The 15,334-nt window shown below is 44.8% G+C and overlaps 1 protein-coding gene across 1 annotated transcript in view; it reads right to left on the bottom strand.

Annotated features, from left to right (window-relative positions):
- LOC135526085 (protein quaking-A-like) overlaps positions 1-15,334 on the bottom strand; it is a 79,917-nt gene that overhangs the window by 46,717 nt on the left and 17,866 nt on the right. The window contains 1 exon segment of the mRNA XM_064954177.1: positions 11,590-11,732. Within this exon segment, the coding sequence (XP_064810249.1) occupies positions 11,590-11,732 (143 nt within the window).

The following is a 15,334-nucleotide window of genomic DNA, read 5'->3' as shown; positions in this document are numbered from 1 at the left end:
TAACAAGACAACGTCCATCTAGTTAAAACCTGTTAAGGCTAGGCATAATTACTGCCCCCTTTGGATAAATTGCGTGCCCATAGTAAACTGAAAAAAAATCTGTCCAAAATTGCTAATATATGCATATAATAATTATTGGATAGAAAACTCTAAAGCTTCTAAAACCGTTTGAATTATGTCTGTAAGTATAGCAGAACTCACAGGGCAGGCAATCTCCCAAACTAGTTTTGGCATCCAGAAAGTTGGGGCAACTTTGACGTCATCGCCCCCACCCTTCCCAACCAGCTATGAATCTGGAAAACCTTTGTCTTCCACTAGATGCCCTCATTCAGTAGAGCGTTTAATTGTGCAAATCCCACGAACTTTGACCCTTTGAGACGAAAAAGAGTGGGTGTCGCGAGAAAATACATGTGCATTAGGGCGCGAATTGGACACAGACCTTCCTGTTCCAGCTTGCCTGAGATGAAGTACGATTGGCATTACAACCAGACAATCGTTTTGTACGTTTATAACATCCTAAAGCTTGATTCTGCACTTAGTTTGACCAGTCAAGTCGACATATAATATGTAATTTTAAAGTTGATGCGCAACTGTTCTGGACCAGAAGTCATTTTTGGTGCATTTGAGCTGAAAGTGGTAGCATATGCTACTATATGGACACCCGAACTGAAACGATGTATTGGGTAAGTATGACTCCTTCCACTACATTCTGATCGAAGACCAAAAGGTAAGGGAATATGTATGTTGTACTTTTGCATTTCTGTTGACTCCAACATAGCGCAGAAATATTGCTAAAGTCTGGACGCCGTCTCAGATTATTGCATAGTGAACTAATTCCGTAACGTTAAAAATAAATGTGACACAGCGGTTGCATTAAGAAGCAGTGTATCTTTCTAACTATATGTAGAACATGTATATTTAGTCAAAGTTTATGATGTGTATTTCAGTTGTCTATAATTTCTCCTGACATTTGAGCATTTTCTGAACATGGCCTCAATGTAAACTGAGATTTATGGATATAAATAGCATATTATTGAGAAAAAAAACAAATGTACTGTGTAACATGTCCTATTACTGTCATCTGATGAAGATTTTCAAAAGGTTGGTGAATTATTATTTTTTTATCCTGCGTTTGTGATTGCATCTTTTGTTTGACAAAATGGCTGCATATCGTCTGTCTGTGGTGGTTTGACATAAATGTGTGCTGTTTTCGCCGTAAAGCATTTTGGAAATCTGACACGCTGGGTAGATGAACAAGGTGTTTCTTTCATTTGAGCTATTGGACTTGTTAATGTGTGGAGGTTAAATATTTCTAAGAATATTTTTGCATTCTGTGCACCACCGTTTGAGTTGAGCGGGGGCGTGGTTCCCGCTGGGGAACCTGTACCGTTAACAAGTTAATATGAGCAGCTCCAACAGCCAGGCTGACTAACCAACCATATGATCAGCATCCATCAATTCTGTCAATCACTGGAGAGAAACCGATTTGATTTCCAGCAGTGACTGTACAAATTGCAAATGCAGGCTATGAACCTCCATCCCGCCACCTCCTCATCTCTTTTTTGTATCTGTTGAATGAAATGCATGCATAAGCAATCTATTTATTTTGCAAACTCAACAAGAACTCCGCTGGCTCTCTGCGGAGGCCGTTCTCAGAGCAGCCAATTCCCTTCCCTAATTTAAGGCATTAGGAGATTAGAGACACTGGGACCTTTCGCCACCAGTTTCTCTCCCTGACTTTCATCTCAGTCTCCTCCAGCCCCTGCGAATCAACACTCACAAGGCCCCTGCCTGGGCCCCCACTTACGAGGGCCTCCCAGGACAGGGGCTTAGAGTGACATTAAAAGGGGCTTTGTTTACCCCACCTTATCGGCACTCGGCAGGCGGAGGGGGTGACCGGGGGCGAGGAGAGAAACTCCTTGCCTACGCCCCGCTCTTCAGTTGTCTGGCTCCCCCGGGCCCCAAAGCAGGGAGCAGGCGGGTTACCAATTTATGGACGTATACAATGTAAAAAATATTTGCCAGCCTCAACCGCAGCTCTGGATAAGGAAGTTTAAAATTATCATTTTATTTTTTTACTTGTTAGTGGCGATGTGACTCACTGAGTTTATTTGGGGGGGGGGGGGTTAGCAAGGATGAGAACAAATAATTATCTTAGGCCAATTGTGTAAATGAGCGACGCTTTTTATACAGTGAGTGCAACAAGAATGCCTACCTAAGGCGCCGCACAGAGTTGCGACACCCTGGGTTATTGTGCCACATATCCATATTGCCCGGTTCTTTTTACCAGGGGAGATGAGTATGGTCTGTTGGAACACATTTACATTGCAGAACATGACTGCAACCTCTCCCCATGCACTGTAGACATGTCTCTCAGCGGCATGACTGGCAAACTCAGAGCAGAAGTGACCTTCAAACCACAGAGGATACACCCCCCCCCGCTGCTCTCCTAATAACACTCCTTGTACATAGGAGCCCTACCAAGCAGAGGTCGTGCAGGTACACACACTGTTTGCTGCACATATATGGCAGCACACCACAGACAGGGCTGTATACTTTCACCTCTACTCAACCCCAACAAAGTCCACTCCCACCTGCTGTTCTGACAGCGTCTGCAACTCAGACCTTTCTTCCCTGTGCTGCAATCACATCCAGACCTCCCTTTGCATTTCTGTCTCCCCCCCCCCCCAAATCCCTCACTAGAATAAATCAATACTCTTACTACTGTACATGCTGTCTCCCAGGTGACATTTGGGGTTTATCATTAATTCATCAGTGGCTGAAGACTAGCTGGCGTATCGTTCAATTAATCCGTTTCTCACCTTTGCTATGCTCTGTGCCACCCCCCAATCAGACAGACAGGAGATGGGGAGAACAAGCGATTGGAGCACTGCGCTGCCCCTGCCCATTACTAATTAACCTCCGTCAAATAGCAGTGCCTGGGAACATCTGGAGGGTTCTCGTTCTCCAACCCAGACCCAGGGCATGTCTCACACGGGACTGGTGCCACCAGGGCTAACAAATTAGCCCCCTCTGCTCTACCTGGGTCATGTTCAGTAGGGCACAAAAATAGAAAGTTCTCACTGCTTTTGGAAAGTTATCTGAACTTGTCCAATGACTGATTGGTTGTAGAAAGTTTTGCTACCACATGCTTTAAATGAACACAACCCTGGGCAAGGGGGACTAGGATGGGATGGGTAATTGTACTGGGATAGCAGTTGCAGTGGTCCGAGATTAATTCTCAGAATAAGATTGTACCCTTAGTCTGGAGGGAGGATGGCTGGAGAAGCAAGCAAGAGGGAAAATGTGACCAGGTACTCGACTTGTGAAATTCTCACATCAAAGCACACATTTAGCACCTAATCAGCTTGCCTTTGATACATTTGTTTGGGGGGGAAATATGCAAAGAGGCAGAAAAATCTCAATAACTGTTCATCAGAGCATCGAGTTAATCAGCACAAGTCAATCACGAACCCCAGACGAGGCTGATCACACGCGCATCAAGTCACAGAGCAGAGCATATACTGTTCAGACGATACAGCCCAATCGCCGTCAGCAAATCACATATTCAAATAAGTTTAGTCCGTTCCTTTAATTGGGGTTACACTAAATTCACAGACTGCTTGCGGAGCTAAACAGGATCAGAAAAAAAAAAAAAAAAAAACACCTCTGGGATGTCCCTGAATGGATTTCAAACTTTTTCCAGAAGACAAAAACCACTGACAGTCAATGCAATATTACACTGTACAAGCATATTGCACTAGCATGATTTCTGTATGTAGATTGTTAGACAGGCTGGGTGTGAATGGAACATATAAGGCCAAGTGTGCGCGCACACACACACACACACACACGTGCCGGCCAAGGGTAAGTGAATGAGTGTGCTGCTTGCTGATCGCCTTCCGACAGCAGTCGCGGTTCGGATGTTTAATCCACCCGCCACAGGTCAATTACTGATGTTTGATCCCTCATGAAGAACCTGCTTGTTTTACACTTCATTCTCACTAGTCTACACCACAGGGAAAATGCATACACAGATCTGGATCCACATTCATCGCAACATCCTTTGACTCTTCCCTCTTTTCATCAGGCCTTCTCTGATCAACAAACACTAATCCACTCCAGCCAGACTTAAATCATGTTTGGGCTGTGACAGATCATAAGATTTTAGGTAGAGTACAGAAATCCTCAATCATTTCCATCCTCATCAGAAAAAAAACAGCCCATCTCCATTAATGTGGTGTGTGGCCATGTCTAATGACATGTTTCCCACAGGGCCTGCTTAATTACGTTCTCTGTGGAGGGACCCGGCCCAGGGTCAGTGCACTAGACCGTCTACAACACGCTCCCTTCTTTACCTCTGATGAAATCACCTTCACACACACGGTGGCTAAGACTCAAATAAACGTCTAAGTGAAAAGGTCGCCTTCAGACCCTATACTACAGCTAAGACGTTACACATTTTATGAACAAAAAAAATACCCACCGGTCAAAAATCGGGGTGAGCGTAATACAATCCCACTAGCCCCTGCTGGGTTGTAGAGAAGACAACGGAGCCGAAATGGCAGTGGGACCTCGACTGATCATTATGGCTGACGGGGAGAGTGGTACGCCAGAAGAACGCATTTCCTTTTACCCTCATCACTCTGGGTAAAAAAGGACGCCTACTTGTCACAGCGCTCACCCAATGACACACGGGTGGGTGTTGCTGCAGGCTTCTTGCCCACCTGCCAAAAGAATGTGTCCACAGTGGCCTCTAATGTCCCTAGCAGCGGCGATCGCTGAGGTGTAAAAAAATAAATAAATCAGCTCTGCACCCAGAAATTAACTAGATATGACACTGGTACTCTATTTTGCATTATTTCACTCAGGCTCACTCAGAGCCTTTCCCTCTAGCCCACAGAATGATTTATGCTGAACGGGAGCGGTTTTCTATTGAGGCAGATCAATTGTGACACGTTTATAAAAAATAAACATTTTAGACTACTTTTCACGACACGGTTGCTTACTGTAAAGTCACTGTTGTTACAGGGAGGGGAGGTGTCATCTCCACAAATAGGTTAGGAAAATCAAAACAGACCCTAACCATCCGCAACGCAATTTAAGTGTTTCATTTTTTCAGATGTAATCTTACATTTGGTGGCAGCGGTCTAAAATCTTCAATGACTTCCAAATGAGGGATAATAAGAAATCCTACCAAAAATATACATGAACTGACTAACACGAAAGTGACAAAATAATCTGAGGAAACTGGGAGTAAATAAACACCTTCCACTTTCTAAACGGGTTAATAAGAGCCCACAGCAATTGTTTTTTTTTAAAGCACCGATTTATCAACAAACACTGGGAAGTCATTTGAGACGCTCAATTGGAGTCATTTTGCTTCAGAATCCCCAGTAATAACCTGCAAATTAAGACTGGGAGAAGGGGGTTCAAAACAGCTGTTACTGTGCCAACAGGTTCCGTTGCAGCTGCGGAGACTGAGGCCTAATACAATTATTTGTAAACCCACAACAGTCGAGGTAGACTACAGTAAAGTTAGGGACAGTCACGCCAGACAGCACATTCTAGTGGTGGTGGGGAAGAGATGAGGCCTATTTGAATACAGAATAATAAAAAAACAGACCTCAAACATCATAGAATTAAGTTGGCAGCACAGAAGAACATTACTGAATATGAAGACGGCACAATGGACTAACAATCCGTCAACTAATGTTGGATGGAATCTAGCCTAGTCATTCAACTTTATGCACAGCCAAAGCATGCTTAGGCAACACAGCCAGAAGACCTATAGGTGGCCAACGGCTCCTTCAAAAAAAAAAGAACCCTTTCCAGTTTGACCCGTTTTCCAGACCAGTTGCGCAACAGCCTACGTCTAACAGGGTGTCCCATTTCATACACTCGGCAGGCAGTCTCAGGCAGGTGGGGGCTAGGCTTACCTCAGCCTAGAAAGACACCCAATCCCTTACACTACACACAACGCATTGGGGATCTTCAGGGGTGTGGAAGGGAGACAAAAATGTGGTGAGTAAAGGAACAAGGGAGTGAAGTGACTCCATTTGGAGGTCAGAGGAAGAAATTAGTGTGAGGGTTTCTGCAGCCCATCCCAGGCTGCAAGGGAGCAAAACTGAATTTGATGGACAATCACTCCCCTCCGGTCACAACCTGCAGTCGCCTCCACGAGTGATGGGATGCCAGGCTTCGAAGGTGCCGTGCTGATGACATCAGCAAACATCTGTGTGTGCAAACACACATACTCTAGAGAGCTCACACCTCAGCGTGCACATTCCATGCAAAGGGAATTATAACACGGTCGTCTTGGCAGGACAAGTTATTTCGGTGAAATTGACATGCTGCACTGCAGCAAGGGACCAAGACAATCTAATTACTTGGTATTGGGGCTGAGTGTTCGAGAGGAAGAAAATGGCTGAGAGAAAGATGTAACGAGACAGATGAAGGGAGGGCATGCATGAGGGAAGTGGCAGACAGAAGGCATGGAAAGAGGGGAAGGGAAGGAGTGGCAGAGGACAAAAAGGGACAGAAGTGGAAACCGGGAAAGAGGATGTGAAAATGGGGGGGGGGAAAGGGGGGGGATAAGAAGATTGAGGAGAGGTAAGGATTATAAAGATAAATCTTCAGTGGCAGCTGTGTCATGCCAAGAGCTCAATGTGGACTTGGAAAGCAGAACCATTGTCTTGGGAGCTCGGCGCACTCTACAAGTGGCACCCTATTCCCTCTACAGTGCACTACTTTTGACTAGAGCCTGATGGGCTCTGGTCAAAAGTAGTGCACTATGAAGGGAATGGGTTGCCATTTGAGACACAGTAAGTATGCATCCTGCGGCAAATCACTCAAACGTGAGGAAGAAAATTCCCCTCAGCTAATAATCATTACAGTAACCTCAGAACAGCGAAGGTCTGTTTTTATTATTCTGTACCTAAGAACAGCTGGGATGTCTGAATGCTGACTGATCGTTTAGACAGGAGTGGGATTGCTCGTCAGACCTAGGAGAAAGTAGGCCCCCTTTTTCCAGGACCTCGCATCACAGAAGGCAACCCAGCTTTCCCCTCTTCTTTTTAGCTGCTAAGCTAAAAGCAAGGCTAAAATACCCACTGTTTCTCTATGAAAAGATTATTGGTTCGGCAAAACAATGAATATCTACTGACTGGGAAACTGCGGTGGTGGTCATAAAAAAAAAAAATAGCTGGCTACACTTTAGGCTTCAGGATATTTTAATATTTCTGCTTTTGTTTGACGTCAGCAAGTGACTAAGGCCATGTGCTGTTCTGTTTACTACCATTGGTTTAGTTTTCCCCAGAAACACTCGGATACAGAGGGATGAACGGAACAAGTGGTCGAGCAGTGCTCCTCAGACCACACGGTGACTCATCCTATTCACAAGGGAGAACTCAAATTTAATTTAGCCCTGGCATTGCCGTGCTCGGACTAAGCGCAACAATGGCATGCCCAAGAAAACAGGGGGGGGGGGGGGTAACATTGCTGTGTACGGGTGTCTTTGAGGCATGTCCCACCATTTGACGGGTCTCGGTACCAAAGGCAGTGCTGCCACTCAGTCTACCCACGTCAGCTTGCATAGGTGTTATAGGCGGTGCAGTCCACCAATACCTATAGCGCTGTGACACACAACCGATGGGTATGCAATGTATGCAGGTACCGGTTAAACCTAAGGTGAACATACACACAGTTGAAGTCGGAAGTCTACATACACCTTAGCCAAGTTCATTTAAACTCAGCCGCACAAATCCTGACAAAGTAACAATTCCCTGTTTTAGGTCAGTTAGGATCACCACTATTTTAAGAACGTGAAATGTCAATAGTAGAGAATTATTTCAGCTTTTATTTATTTCATCACACGTGCTTTTCTTTTCTGCCCACACATGTTCTATAGGATTGAGGTCAAGGGTTTGTGATGGCCACTCCAATACCTTGCCTTTGTTGTCCTTAAGCCATTTTGCCACAACTTTGGAAGTATGCTTGGGATACTTGTTAATTTGGAAGACCCATTTGCAACGAAGCTTTAAATTCCTGACTGATGTCTTGATTAGAGGTCGACCGATTATGGTTTTGACGTTGATACCGATTATTGGGGGACCAAAAATGCCGATACAGATTAAAATCGTCCGATTGTCATTATTACAAATATAAAATAATTACAATACTGAATTAACACTTATTTTAAATTAATATATATAATATTGGTTTAAATAATGCAAAAACAAAGTGTTGGAGAAGAAAGTAATATGTGCCATGTAAGAAAGCTAACATTTAAGTTCCTTACTCAGAACATATGAAAGTTGGTGGTTCCTTTTAACACGAGACTTCAATATTCCAAGGTAAGAAGTTTTAGGTTGTAGTTATAGTATTTATTGGACTATTTCTCTATACCATTTGTATTTCATATACCTTTGACTATTGGATGTTCTCATAGGCACTATAGTATTGCCAGTGTAATAGTATAGCTTCCGTCCCCCTCCACGCCACTACCTGGGCTCGAACCAGGAACACAGCGACAGCCACACTCGAAGCATCATTACCCATCGCGCCACAAAAGCCGCGGCCCTTGCAGCACAAGGGGAATAACTACTCCAAATCTAAAAGCGAGTGACGTTTTATTAGCGCACACCCAGCTAACTAGCTATCCATTTCACATTGGTTACACCAGCCAATAGGCTGATAGGCTTGAAGTCATAAACAGCGCTGTGCTGGCGAAGAGCTGCTGGCAAAAACGCACAAAAGTGCTGTTTGAATGAATGCTTACGGGCCTGCTGCTGCTCAGTCAGACTGCTCTATCAAATCAGACTTAATTATAACACAGAAATACGAGCCTTTGGTCATTAATATGATTGAATCCGGAAACTATCATTTCGAAAACAAAAACGTTTATTATTTCAGTGAAATACGGAACCGTTCAGTATTTTATCTAACAGGTGGCATCCCTAAGTCTAAATATTCTTGTTACATTGCACAACCTTCAATGTACGTTATAATTACGTAAAATTCGGGCAAACTAGTTCGCAATGAGCCAGGCAGCCCAAACTGTTGCATATATCCTGACTGTGTACAATGAACGCAAGAGAAATGACAATTTCACCTGGTTAATATTGCCTGCTAAACTGGATTAGTTATAACTAGTGATTATGATTGATTGTTTTTTTTAAAGATAAGTTTAATGCTACTCGTGGAGTGCAATGGTTAGAGCATTGGACTAGTTAACTGCGCGGTTGCAAGATTGGAACCCCTGAGCTGAAAAGGTAAAAATCTGTCGTTGTGCCCCTGAACAAGGCAGTTAACCCACATTTCCTAGGCAGTCATTGAAAATAAGAATTTGTTCTTAACTGACTTGCCTAGTTAAATAAGGTATAAAAAAAAATATGTTTTTTAAATAGTAAATCGGCGCCCACAAATACCGTTTTCCGATTGTTATGAAAACTTGAAATCAGCCCTAATTTTAAAATAAATAAAATCTGCCGACCTCTACTTGAGATGTTGCTTTAATATATCCACAATTTCCCTCTCTTATGATGCCATCTATTTTATGCAGTGCACCAGACCCTCCTGCAGCAAAGCACCCCCACAACCTGATGCTGCCACCCCCGTGCTTCACAGTTGGGATGGTGTTCTTCGGCTTGCAAGCATCCCCCTTTTTCCTCCAAACATAACGATGGTCATTATGGCCAAACAACTCCATTTGTTTTTCATCAGACCAGAGAACATTTCTCAAAAAACTACAATCTTTGTCCCCATATGCAGTTGCAAACTGTTGTCTGGCTTTATGGCAGTTTTGGAGCAGTGGCTTCTCCTTGCAGAGTAGCCTTTCAGGTTGTCATTACAGGACTCGTTCTACTGTGAATATAGATACTTTTGTACCTGTTTCTGACAGCATCTCCACAAGGTCCTTGCTGTTGTTCTGAGAATGATTTGCACTTTGACACCAAAGTACATTCATCTCTTGGAGACCGAACACGTCTCCTTCCTGAGCGGTCCTATGGTGTTTATACTTCCGTACTATTGTGTGTACAGATGAACGTGGTACCTTCAGGCGTTTGGAAATTGCGCCCAAAACTGTCAAAATATTGTCTGCGAGTATAACAGAACTCATATTGCAGGCAAAACATGAGGAAAATCAAACCAGGAAGTGGCTTCTATTTTGAAAGCTCCATGTTCCATAGCCTGCCTTCGCTCCATTTAAAAGGGATATCAACCAGATTCCTTTTCCTATCGCTTCCTCAAAGTCTTCAGACATAGCCCCAGGCTTTTATTTTGAAAAATGAGCGAGAAAGATAACATCGCGTCGGTGGATATCTGGGTGTTCGCATGAGTTTTGCAGCCATTGACTCCCTCTCCTGAAAAAGAGACTGTGCCGGTTGATACATTATCGATGATATATTTTAAAAACCCGAGGATTGATTATAAAAAAAATGTTTGACATGTTTCTGTGGACATTACGGACACTATTTGGAATTTGTTTGAGTTGTCGTAACCTCTCGAGCCTGTGGATTTCTCAACATGGCAAGACAGTATGTCACGGCGCCAGTTTTTCCTAGAAGAAGCAATTCAATTTAGGAGGATCGGCTAATGGCTTTAGGAATCATATTTAGGGCTGTTGTGGGGCCTGGATTTTAGGCCGAGCCAGAGAGGTTTGTAGGGACTGGTGGGACTAGCAGGAAGACTGGGTTAGAACAGTTTGGGGTGCGGGAAGAGTGGGTCCCTTTATCAGCTCTGTCAGGGGGAAAATGCATTTCACGCCTGGCTGGGCCTCTCCGCTGCCTGTCCCTCCCAATCCGTGCGACTGGGGGGGGGGGGAAGAGAAGAGAAATGTTGCTCTTAGAGACGTGACACGGGCATCCTTTCTTTTGTGCCACCCAGTACGATTAGTACCGGGCACCGGTAGATGGTGGCTGACCGGAGAAAGGTACGCACACCCACCCACATCTCATGACCCCACTTGTCAAACTCCTCACAGTCAGTGTACACACAAGCACACATCTCCGACATCTTCACCGTGCCCCCCCCCCCCATGACGTCTGCAGCTAGAGTAACAGTGCCAGTCTGCTCCTATCCAGACCGGTCTTTGCAGTGCCCTCTATCCAGCTATAACCATCCTCTCCACCCCGTACAGTCTCAATGCTGGACGCTGCCAGGGGCTCTTCAGGGCTCAGGTGGTAAGCCGTCAATTTAACTTCACGTGTATTTTTTAGAAAGGTAGTCTAACACCCCCCCCTCCTCCTGACCCACTCCTCTCTCTACCCATTTGGGTAACTAACTCTAAACAGCTGGGAGTGTGCTTTTCCTTTTGGAGGCAGCCTTTAATGATACCGCAACATCAAACAGGCTACTAGTGGAGCGAAAATGTGGCATTCGAGTAGTTCAACGCTACGAGGCAAAGTAGCATTCAATGGTATTCTGTGTAACGAAGGATAGTAGGGAGTCATAGTTGGAAGAAGCCTCCTTTGTTCTTCAGTGTCGTCACTGATGGGGCTAAATCCAAAACTGCACGTGTACAAGTTGCCTGTGTGATCACGTAGTGTTTAAGTGTGCATGCAGATATATTATTGTGTCATCACTTACGTCAGGGTAGTCTTTTACAGGCACAAAGAGCTTCTCCTGCAGGTGAATGATCGGTCCCAGGGCCTCAGGTAAATCCAGAGGGTGTTTCTCTACCAGGCCGTTCGCGGTGTCACTGTACATTTCTTTCCTCACTCTGTTGATCTCTGAAAGACAAAAGCAACATGCAGTTTGAGGATTGCACGCAGAACAAAACTAAAGCTATAGAAAATAGTAGTCAAGACAATAGTCAACGAGTCGGTCCAGAGCGGAGTGACATGGGAAAGTTACCATCAGAACTCGTTTTCATTTTCCACTGCACAACTTTTGGAAATGTTTCACTACAGTGTACACTATTGAGTACGACCCATTGCTGTGTGTGTTCGATCAAACCATTAAGGACTTGTTAGATGAGGTCTTGGGAGTTGTGGCTTGTGAGGGGTTAAAGCTAGCTTAGACAGCATGCTGGTGGTACATCTAGTGAAATAGTGAGTTTGAACTCACTATTTCACTAGATGTACCACCAGCATGCAGCAGCAGAGAACAGGGAATAGGAGAGCCAATCATTCAAGGGGAGATGTGCCTTCAGTTTAGATCAGCCTGTCCAGTAAAACAAATGGACCAAAGGCAGGGACCAACCCACAGCGAGACAATTCCAGTCACACATACACCATTACTGCCTACATAGTGCAAATACAGGCTCAGAAATACTAGAATCCCATATACACCAAGTCACACACAGCTGAGACATGCAGTCTGTCTCCCCAGGGGGGTGTTGAGACATGGGATTAATTTATGATGTTCAGTTGGGCCAGATATGGAAGGACTGGGCTGCACAGTGTTCTGTAGCTTAACTACAGGGTGGACAACCATTGGTCACGCTGCATCCCACATCCCTGACCACACGGCCCCTTAAAACCATGACAGTGTATTCGGCAACCACCAGTTGATGTTCACAAACCATCCCTCAACCAAAGTGTCTGTTATGTTCGAGCCTGGTCCTGACAAATTAGATAGGCCTATGTCCTCTTTCAGATTTAGGCACCCCCCCCATTATGGACCACACAGCATTTCAATAAATGTTTAGCTTTCACGGAATGCCTAATTCAATTGATGTAAAATCCCAAAGCGCACCTTGTAGGAGGTTTATCCAAACTGTGGTTCGGAAAGAGTTTATTTTAGACTAATGGAGGTGGGGGGGTGACTGCAATGGGAGATCACAACAACGACCGAGGCGGAGGAAACAGAGGCCATCTGAGGGAGAGTGGTAGAAAGAAACCTGAGGTGGGCCTCAAAGGGCCACCCTTCAATTAAACTGTCTGCATCATAGAAATCAATACAAGATCCCGAATGACAGGGGAGAGGGGGGGGAAATCACCTCTACAGCCAAAGTACCCCTGAGTGCTAACACCAAATGCCAGTCCCTCAAGTGTTGTAGCATCACCCAGAGCAGCAGGGCTTGTGAAGAGAGGGTGTTACAAAACACACGTATAGGACCTGAAAAAACCCCAACAAAAAACAGGGTGGCTGTTGAAAAGGGATTTCCTGACCATAGACAAAGGCACATCTGGTAAACAGCTCAGGAGAATCTCAGATCTGTTTGATCCATACCTTCAAGGGTTACAGAGCAGACCACTGATGACATAAGTCCTCCCCATTAGGGTGACATCTATTCAGCTGTCGAGCAATGAATTAAGTGGGATGGGGAGTGCAGACAATATCGCTTAGTAGCTAGGTCCTTCCCTGGATAAAGGACTGAAAGCTTCTTAGGCCAGACCAAAATCAATTAATAATTAAACATTGACTTTTTTTGGGCCAGGACTTAGTTGAACTATGCAATTCTCACAGATCTGTTTGAGTAGAAAAGGGTGTATGTGGTTTAGTGGAAAGTATTGGGCTCAAATAGATAGAAAACTAACCAAAACAGGGAGGGACAGGAATTTGTCCAATAAGAAAAGGTAAACTTTTGTTTTCCGTTGTGAAACGTTTGGCTACGGTGTGACCTAATGAATTTGGCCTGGCTAGGACCATGGGGATGACTTCGGTTGGCTATTGCAGCCGTATGGTCACAGGACTTAGTGGTGATGAAATGCTAAAAGGTAAGCTGTGGAGAGGCGGTTCATACTGCCTAGAACATAGGTTGTGTGTGTGGACTCAAGCCTCCCAGGGTGGGATTCGTAGGAGGGCCAGGCACGGGGGTTCATCAGGTTTGAAAGGCTTAGAAACTGGCAACACAGCCAACAACTTGTAACGTTCCTCCCTCTACACTGACAAGCACGGTCTCTTTACAAAAGGCTCCCCCCCGGCCTAATTTTATTTCCTGCTGCTAAAATGTCACATTAACATAGAGGCCGGGCATCAGCCTGAGAAGCACAACACTTGACATCTAATTTCACCGGTATCGAAATCCTCGCACCAACTCTTTTCCCAACCACTGGGCTAACCTAAAAATGACCCGGGCCTGGGCACTTGCGATGAAATAATTTGTGTTTGTCCACCCTGGCGACGTGTGGCTAGTCAAAAAAAAAAAAAAAAAAGGGTAGAGACTAAGGATCATTCAATCCAAAATGGAGAAAGAACAGCTGGATAACTTGGGCAGTAACAGAGTAGAACTGAAGGAGAACTGACAGCAATTCAGGTGATGCAACTTCATCCCGTGCTGTTTGAAGCACACAGCCATCTGAAACTACTTTGATGTCAGCATAGAAGTTCTAGGAGACCATGGATGAATGGAGAGGAAAAGGTATGGCGGTCCATGCATCACGTCTGTGTGTGTGTGTAAGGTTAAATGAGGTAGTAATAGATCCCCCCCCCCCCCCGGCCTCCCTTCACCCACCCCACTCAGCTTAGTTTGTGTTTCAAAGTGCCAGAGTCAGCATTCGGTCTGCTGCACACACCGAATCGCCAAGTCTGCCTATTGCATAACAGAGAAATGAACTCTGCTCGACTCCCGATATGAACAAAAAACAAAAGTGTCAGGAGGACAGTCAGTGTGAGACGGCTAGAGATCACCTGCACTGTGCTGAAAGGCAGAACAGACACACAGCATTTGACTTGACACTTCACCCCTTCCAAAACACCCTTGGCTCAGAACAGTCTCATCTCTTTCCTACCTTCTAGTTCCTGCACTTGTTTTTATTTTATGTAACTAGCAGTCATTGTAAATTCTTATTTACAATGACTGCCTACCCCGGCCAATTGTGCACCACCCTATGGGACTCCCAATCACAGCCGGATGTGATGCAGCTTGGATTCGAATTAGGGACTGCGGTGACGCACGCCTCTTGCACCGAGGTGGTGCCTTAGACCGCTGCACCACTCCAGAGCCCAGTTGGTGTCAAGAAAATGTCAGTCCGAGTCTTAGCACAGGCAGCCCTCCATGAACTAAAATAAAAAATAAAGTTGGATTTCTACTGTTATAGGGAAGGAAAACAGTTTGAGAACTCTGCCTAAAAACGCAGTGACAAAGCAGTTCAACAGCATTAGGATAGCGCCATTTAGAATGAGAGCATACAGACAACTAGGCTTGGTCGGTATCCAGATTGTCACGACTTTGGGCTGTTCTGCAATACCAGCACTGAACACAAGGGGGACTGTTTCAAAACCCCACTGATGCTCTGTAATCCGAAGGTTTGCAATGCTAACATGTACAACTACATTGAGAATGCTAACGAGCACATTGTGAACATCTTGTAGTTGGGCCTAAACTATAGAAGAAGAAAAAAGAAGTTTGCTGCATGCACAAAACAAATAGTCAGCAAGGCTCTTG

This window comes from Oncorhynchus masou, chromosome 32, assembly GCF_036934945.1.
Source record: "Oncorhynchus masou masou isolate Uvic2021 chromosome 32, UVic_Omas_1.1, whole genome shotgun sequence".
NCBI classification, from domain to species: domain Eukaryota; kingdom Metazoa; phylum Chordata; class Actinopteri; order Salmoniformes; family Salmonidae; genus Oncorhynchus; species Oncorhynchus masou.
The sequence above is the reverse complement of the archived record's forward strand: the minus strand, read 5'-3'. Positions and strand labels throughout refer to the sequence as shown.